Source organism: Antennarius striatus, chromosome 22 (genome assembly GCF_040054535.1).
Source record: "Antennarius striatus isolate MH-2024 chromosome 22, ASM4005453v1, whole genome shotgun sequence".
NCBI lineage: Eukaryota > Metazoa > Chordata > Actinopteri > Lophiiformes > Antennariidae > Antennarius > Antennarius striatus.
Genome location: NC_090797.1, coordinates 8,033,211 through 8,041,571, shown reverse-complemented (window position 1 = coordinate 8,041,571; position 8,361 = coordinate 8,033,211). Strand labels below are relative to the sequence as shown.

Here is an 8,361-nt window from a genome sequence, read left to right as displayed (position 1 = left end):
CATGATCTTTATTGACATTGTTTATGGTTGATATGGTGGATCTTGCCACAACTCTTGAAAGTATTTATGGAAAGAGGCAAAGACGTCACTTTCTTTTACTGCAGTGCCCCAGCTTCTTCTGGTTTTTGTTGTTTAGACAGTTACTTTACCTCCCATGATAACGCAATTTATCTTTGCAGTTAGTCTATAAATTAGACACAAACCCTTTCCCCCCACATGACATTTACCTTAAGCATGAGTTTTATGATTTACTTTGACAGGTTCTTTTCCTGTCGTAAAAGTGAGAGTCCCATCTAACATCACGTCTGTAAGACCAAAATAGCCATTTAACCATTGTATTTAAGGTGAAAACGAAGATTTGATGTGGAGTAAATCAATTTAGAAAATGTTGTCCATTCCGTTCCTTTGAAACACGGTCAGTATAAAAAAATAATTGAGAAGCGTCGAAAGGTGCACCCTGAACTCATCATCTGTACCTTTTATTGCCTAAAACGTTCTTGTTGTTTTCACAGGTATTTCTATAATTTAAAAAAATATCTAATTTCAAAATGTTTAACATTGCCCAAAACGTAATGTTACTATATTTTACTGCTAGAAATTAGTATCCCAATACCACATAAATTTGACTTCTTTCCAAAGTTTCTATTGTAGTTAAATTATTCTAAAAACTAATATTGTAGTGTATATTTAATAACATACAGTACTTCCAATGGCGATAAAACGACGGTAACTGTCGCAAATGTTATCGCAAAGTACGTCGGAACTGTCGTGATGTAGCCCCTGATCGTCGGCTGGAGAAACCCTGTCGTCCTCTCCGTACGGCACCCTAGCAGAAGACGGTATGTAATTCAACCCTATCCGCTAAAACAATGATTATTATAGTTATTTATTAGTTTATAAAGTAACTGATGCTCCCTGTGTGTTTCAGAAAGATGCCAGCTAAAGGCCCTTTGCAATCTGTCCAGGTGTTTGGACGTAAAGTGAGTAAAATATTGAAATTAATCCACGTGCGGTGCTGTAACTTCCCCGCTTTGCTAACACACGTTAGCCAAACAGCTCGCGTCAAATGGTGGCGTTGTCGCATTTGTATTTCAATATGTCAAGCAAATCAAACTGTTATTTGTGTCAACGACCCAATTAAAATGTACGTAAAGTCCACTTCGTCGTGAAAGATTGCCAAACGGTAAAGTATTGGTTTCCGAGTAGCCACTTACCCGGTTTGCTGTATCTTAGCTTCACTTGCTAGCCTAGTGGCTAGCGGTCGTGTGGCTTCTTTGAGTTGGTAGAGGATGATAACAAGCTATTTTTTGCCCATATACAGTATTTTCTCAAATACGCATAGGAGTTCGTTCCTTCCTTATCACAGTTCGCAAGACAATTTCCAATCCTTAAGCAGTAGGTTGTTGACATGGCCGAGCAATAACTGGTGTCAGTAATATACTGTATGTCTGAATGGATTATTGGCTTTCTTATAAGATTGCCATTAATGGTTTATACTTTAACAGAAATGGATTGTGATTAAACTTCTTTTAATTCTTGCTAACAGTTTCTTATGTTTCTGTTGTAGAAAACTGCCACCGCAGTTGCCCACTGCAAGAGGGGTAATGGCCTGATCAAGGTGAATGGCAGACCCCTGGAGATGGTGGAGCCTGCCACCCTCCAGTACAAGGTGAGTCTTCCTGTGAAAGGTGGTTTGAATCACTGTGCAAATGTCCCAGTACAGTGCCACCATCAGTGATGGAATGAACTGGGTAGCATGTGTAATCACTGCAATTCATATTTTAACATCACACACTTAAAGACAAAGTGTAGTTCAAGGACCTGTTTTAAAAACTAGGTAAGGTGGAGGATACTCAGGCTTGTTGAGATGTGTATTCTTTTTTATTGTCAGGTTTGTTGCATCAAGTGCTGATTAGTCTTGCTTTGTATAACTATCATCTTCAACAGAGGCACGAGAATATAGAAGCGGTTTTAGTTTTTATACTTCAGAATAAGTTTGCAGCTGTAAAAATATCAAATACGGTGCGCCCTCGCGCATTCCCACATCAACGCTCGCAACTTCACCTCATTGCAGATTTTTGGTAAGCAGTCACGTGACACCGTACACACGTTGTATTGGCTGATGGCATCCGGACGTGTGCTACGTTCTGTGAGTGTCTGACTTATGTGAGACACAAAAGTGCTTTAAACAGTCAATAAGAGTGTGGGGAAAAGTGATACAGATCGAAGGTGGTTTAATATCAGTATGGGGAGGGTTCCTAAACGTTTAAATTACCATAAGTGATAAGATAAATAGTTCATAGCTCTGTCGCGGAATTAGCCACATGTGGTTCCTGGAAGGCATTAACCACGAGGAACAAGGGTGCACTGTATATCCAAAATTTCCATACCCAATTTTAATACTAGTAGGGCGTTAGTAATTTGCGACGACATACGTCAGGATTCTGTAACACACATTAAAACCTGCAGATATCTGGTCACCATGATTGTTTGTAGTGATGATTTGGCAAGTGATTGACATCACTTTGCTCTGTTCTTAGCTCCTAGAGCCAGTGCTGTTGCTGGGCAAGGAGCGTTTCGCTGGAGTTGACATCAGAGTCAGAGTGAAGGGTGGTGGACATGTTGCACAGATCTACGGTAAGCATTACATACTCAGTAATGAGTGTGTTGCTCTACATTTGCCTGTTAGCTGTCATTGTGTCCGAGCATTTTTTCAATTGAAATTTGAATTTTCATGTCTACCAGCTATCCGCCAGGCCATCTCCAAAGCTCTAGTTGCCTACTACCAGAAGTGTGAGTATTAAATTTTGTTTGGTTCTCAAGTTGTCAATTATGAGTTAGAGTTTATGAAAGTGTTCATACAAAAGTTCCAGTCAAATGCACTTTGGAACTGTGACATGCTGTTAATTTTTTTTAAAGTGTATATTGATTTCCATAAGAAAATTATTTAATGTTTTTGTTTTTCCTAATTAGTTATGCATGTCTGAGGTTAAGGTCCGAAGATGGCTTGACATCAGTAAAATAAAGGCATGAATTAACATTATTCTGGAAACATTACAAGGTGTAGGCACGTTAATTAGATCAGCTCCTCTTAAACCATCAGATTTTTATGTGCCATGTTGGGGATTTCAGCTGTTTTCCAACTTTGAGTGTTGATGGTTGTGGATGGTCAAAATTGTATTAACTGCCAGTCCTGTGATTGCTCAATAGCACTACCTAAAATGCAAAAGTTACAAACATGCATGAGCTGTCTTTAACCCTCGGACAACACTTTAAAAAGAATGAGATGATCTCATCTGATGTTTTATCCATCTACCTACAACTGTAGTGATGGTGTCCCAAAGCACAACTCGTAACTCACTTTTTTTTTCATGTGCAGAAAAAAAATATGGACTGAGCGATTGTTTGTATCTGAAAAGAACTTGGATGAGTCGCTTGTATATCTGTGTACTACTGTAGTCATTTCTCAGTCTGGTGATTTGTTTCAGCTTAGCTTGAACAAAGGACAAAATCAAGTAATTTTTCCTCTGCCATGAAAGAACAGAGGAGGGGGATAGAAGAATGGGTTCCATCCATCACATTTTATTCCTGGAGTACAGTTAGAAAAGCTGTTCGTTATTTTATATAGCCCCGCTAAGAGTTTATTGGGTTGTCCTTGTCTGACCATATGCTGATCTGGACATCTTTTCATAAGAGATATCGACCACATCTCATAAACCACAGGACAAAATCTCAGGGAAATTTTATGCATGTTCTGCAAGAACCTTATCACTGTGTGTTCTGTTTGATTATATTTCCCTTTCAGACATTTGTGATTCAGTCACTAATATCTAATATCTGTTTTCATGGGTCAACTTGGGCCCAGTCTGAGGGTAATTTTTTTGCTGAATTGTACGTACTGTTAAAAATGTCAAAAATATCCGGGCTATAGAAACACTTCTACAGTTGTATAACAAAACAAACTGCAGATTACTGAGTCATGTTAAATGTTATTTTCATGTTGCAGATGTGGATGAGGCTTCCAAGAAAGAGATCAAGGACATCCTGATCCAGTACGACAGAACCCTGCTGGTTGCCGATCCTCGTCGCTGCGAGTCCAAGAAGTTCGGTGGACCTGGAGCTCGTGCCCGCTACCAAAAGTCCTACCGTTGATCCCCCTGTACATTTTCATAATAAATTGGAGGAACAAAAAAATACAAGTGCTGTTCTTTTATTTGTGAAGCTATAGAAGTGACATCACATCTTTTCATAGTGTGTACCTGAAATCACACGACTCTGGAAGTATAATAGACTTGAAATTCTTGGCTCCATAGCATAGCATCCGATCTAGAGTTTGACCTTTTCACCTCTGAAGGGAGACAGGGCAGCCCCAGACATGGCACTTCATATGAGAGGCTCAGTTATTGGTAATTCAACTCATGATGGCATCTCAGTGAGCAAAAACTGCATAATATAGGCAATAGCTGAGTTGAATTAAGTAATTTTATTTTTTCTAATTTTTTTATGCCTGAAATGTTGGAAGGTTGAGTTAACATTTTCTTGCCAGCAGAGGGAGCCAGAAGACAGCTACGAATAACTGAAGAATCATCCTAACAGCAGCAGCCATTTAGAAGTTGGCCTGCTGCCATTTCCCAAGTCTACAGATCAAGAACTGTATGATTAATGAATATATTAGACATTCTTTGACTCAGCACTGTTAACCTTTCTGTCAAAGCACCTTAAGGCGAGCCACATAAACCCTACTCGAATAAATAATTTGTAATGTCTACAAATGTTATCCAAGGCTCACCCTCTAATATCTCTGTGAAAGATGAGAAGCACAAGTGGTGCCATTGTTCCAGGCTTATGTCGGTATTAAAAATCTCATATTGTAACCTGCTGGCTCTGCTGCCACCTTTCTTATGTTGAGTTCTTTTTCGCTCAGCCACCTCCAGGTGGGTAAAAGCAAATAAAACTTGCTGCCAGAATTTCATTTTTAGCGATTGGTGACTTAAATACGTTTTTTCTGGCCTTTCCATGGGTAATATACACTTCACCTCTTAACACAAAAACAGCTTATCTCCCTAAGCTTCTGGACTGTGGTGATTTATATTTTTACATGAAATTGCAGCATCTTTTTTTTTTTTTTTTACCATGTTTTGCTTATCGCATGTTACTGCGGGTACTCCACCACAACACCAGCAGTATAATGAGGTGAGCTAAGCTGAGCTGAGGACCAGATGTTGTTGGCCTTTATGTAGGCAGCCAGCAAGCAGCCGTTCCCGCTCAGTGAACTCCTGGGAGGGGATCAGGCCTGTGTACAGCCCTCCAATAATCAACACAGCAGGGAAGCCCGCTCCCCACTGCTGCTGTTGTTTACTGCTGTTTATTTTATGCCCTTGTCTACCACCTCACCTCCAAAGGCTGTGACGCTACGCCGGGTGGAGATGGATGTTTTCACTGGAGAGGAATAAGGGCTGACAATAGAGATGAAACCACTGTGCAAAATGCGGGAAGCAAAACGAGCAACAAGCGGTCCAAATTGATGTTTGTGCCCGTATTTCTGAAAGACATGCCTAAAGTGTCTGTCACTGAGGCAGAATTCCATTTTACAGTCCCTGAGATGACATGGTGATGCATGTCTCAACCCCTTTACCTGAAAATACTGGAATTCTAAGTTTCATTTCAACTATTGAAGCACATTACCCTCAGACCAATAACAGGGAGACCTGCCTGCAGTCAAATTAGGTAGTAACAAATGTCTTATTACTATTTAAAAAGTCACTTAATATATACAGATTAGTTGCCAGTTTGTTTGTTTTTTGTTGTCAGGTTCTGAAGAAATCTGATGTTTGTCCAGCTTGACTCTGACTTAAATGTTTTAGCCCTAAAGTCCATGAGGAAGACATCTCTTAATGACCTCTGATCTAAAAAAGGGTCAGAGGTCCATTTTTTTTCATTCATACACCTGAAGACCCTAAAGATCAAATATCATTTAACATACTGTACCTTCATCCAGATTCTGGATTGTCAGGGTCTGGGAGGTCGATTGTCATTCCTCTGGTTCCATGACGTGTTTTTAGACACACTACTGTGGAATGGTGAACATTCACGACCCTTGTAACTCATTCGGTGGGCTGGCCAACCCCCATCATGCCAACAGCATGATCCCATCATGTAGACATTTTTGCACATCATTGTTTCCACGGATTCATGCAGTTTATTAGGAGTGGGTTCTTTGAACAAGGGAATGGTCATTTGGGAAAAAGCCATTGCTGCCTTCGGGGTGACCCTTAACAAAGTCTCTCCCCTCTCAGAAAGCCTGATTGGTGGCGTTGTCAGCTCATCTGGACTTGTGTTGAAAAGTCACTGTTGGGTGTGGATGTATTTAGTCTCTCTTAACCTTAAGTTTCTTTTACTGCTGTAAAACAAACTTTTAGTTGAAAACGTATGTGCATTCTGTCCTGCTATAACAACTTTGACTCAAGTTGTGACAGTATAGTCATCTTCAGATGGGTCACGGGGAGCCGGAGCCTATCTCGGCAGCATAGGGCGTGAGGCGGGGGACACTCCTGGCTCAACGCCAGCGCACCGCGGAGCCACACACAAAGACACACAACCATGCACACACACTCATTCCTACGGGCAATTTGGAACGGCCAATCAACCTGAAGCGCATGCTTTTGGAGGTGGGAGGAAGCCAGAGAACCCGGAGACACGAGCAGAGCATGCAGTCGGGACGCGACACAGAGCGGGACTCAAACCCGGGTCCGCCATGTTGTGAGGTGACAGCGGTAACCACTGCGCCACCGTGCCGCCCTGTGACAGTATATTATATATGTAACAGTATAGTATAGTATATATGTGACAGTAAATTTGTCTTTAAAAAAACCCTCAATACTGATCCATTGATCCATCAAGTGTGACCAGCCTTGGTGTTTTGGGAAAGATAAAAAAATAAATAAATAAAACAGACAAGAAGACCTAGCCTCCTATATGGATGTGCAATAAATTTCAAAATAGAGAGAAATGTGAATGTTGCAGTTTAAATTCTTTGAGGGTTGAGACATTGACAATGTTTGGTGATAGTTAGACAGGAATTAAACGCTTATTATCATGCACAGAAATAATGAATTAATGATACGGAACTACATCCAACTCAACAGTATTTATTTATGATTTGATTTTATGACTAAGTCCAGCGAGATCATCTAAAAGCGGTTTAATATGCTTTATAATGGCTCCGTAAAACATGCATAAAGGTTGAAATAGAAGAACGTAATAGCAGCTACTAGTTTATTTTTAAGACACATGAGAATTAACTGTAAAAAAAGAGAGTCCCTTTGATGCGTCGTGTGGTTTGATTTCATATGACGAATTTCGAATATCGTATGTAACCCATAAAAGGACATGTTGGCACCTGCGTTTGTTTCCCTCCCCCTTAACAAGCTGCTTCTTTCATTCTGTCTTCATGTGTATCTGCTTTTCTGGTGATTAAAAAAAAAATCATGGTAAATTAAACAAATTCTAGTCAAAACAGAAAGGTGTTTGAGAGAGATGATAGATAGATAGATAGATAGATAGATAGATAGATAGATAGATAGATAGATAGATAGATAGATAGATAGATAGATAGATAGATAGATAGATAGATAGATAGATAGATAGATAGATAGATAGATAGATAGATAGATAGATAGATAGATAGATAGATAGATAGATAGATAGATAGATAGGCAAACCGACCAACCGACCGACAGACATATATATAGATAGATGCTTTCCCAAGGGGAAATGAATCCGTTCATTAAGTGTACAGCATTTATTCCTTTGTGGCAGAGTGTCCACCAGCACACACACACACACACACACACACACACACACACACACACACACACACACACACACACACACACACACACCAAACCTAGCACCTGTCTTTCCTCCGTTAACACCTCTGCCTCTCAAATCACACAAACACTGAGGTGTTGGGCCAGGATGCATTTTGTCATCATTTGCACATCATCCAACACCCCCAACCCACCCCCCATGCTTCCATATGAGTGCATGCTCCGCACTTAAAAGCATAGAAATAAACACTCAAAGTGAGCTTCAAGCATGACCCAGAGCACATTTCAGCCGTCTTTCTGCAGGAGCATAAAGAGGGAGGCATATTTATTAACACGTATTGACCACTGCTCTCCTGCTTGTCCCTGCAGCAGTTGGCTCCTCGTCAAGCCTCATTGCCCTGAATGAGTAAACAACAATTGGTTGAGGGTGCCAGTGGCGGAGGATAAGGGGACAGTAGCAGACTGCAACAAATGTTAGCTTTTACTGCAGAGGAAATGTAGTCAGCCAAGCGACGCGCCGCTGTTTGGACCG

At 40.5% G+C, this 8,361-nt stretch overlaps 1 protein-coding gene across 2 annotated transcripts; it reads left to right on the top strand.

The window, feature by feature from the left end:
- Positions 1–765: 765 nt before the first annotated feature.
- rps16 (ribosomal protein S16) lies at positions 766–4,199 on the top strand. 2 transcript variants are annotated; one of them, XM_068306811.1, is made up of 6 exons: positions 766–839; positions 929–980; positions 1,568–1,669; positions 2,541–2,637; positions 2,746–2,793; positions 4,007–4,199. In XM_068306811.1, the coding sequence occupies exons 2-6, from the start codon at positions 933–935 to the stop codon at positions 4,150–4,152; spliced, it is 441 nt and encodes a 146-aa protein (XP_068162912.1). In that variant the 5' UTR covers positions 766–839; positions 929–932; the 3' UTR covers positions 4,153–4,199. The 2 variants fall into 2 exon arrangements, with proteins under 2 accessions (XP_068162912.1, XP_068162913.1); XM_068306812.1 differs by having other exon boundaries at positions 778–839; positions 933–980.
- Positions 4,200–8,361: the final 4,162 nt, after the last annotated feature.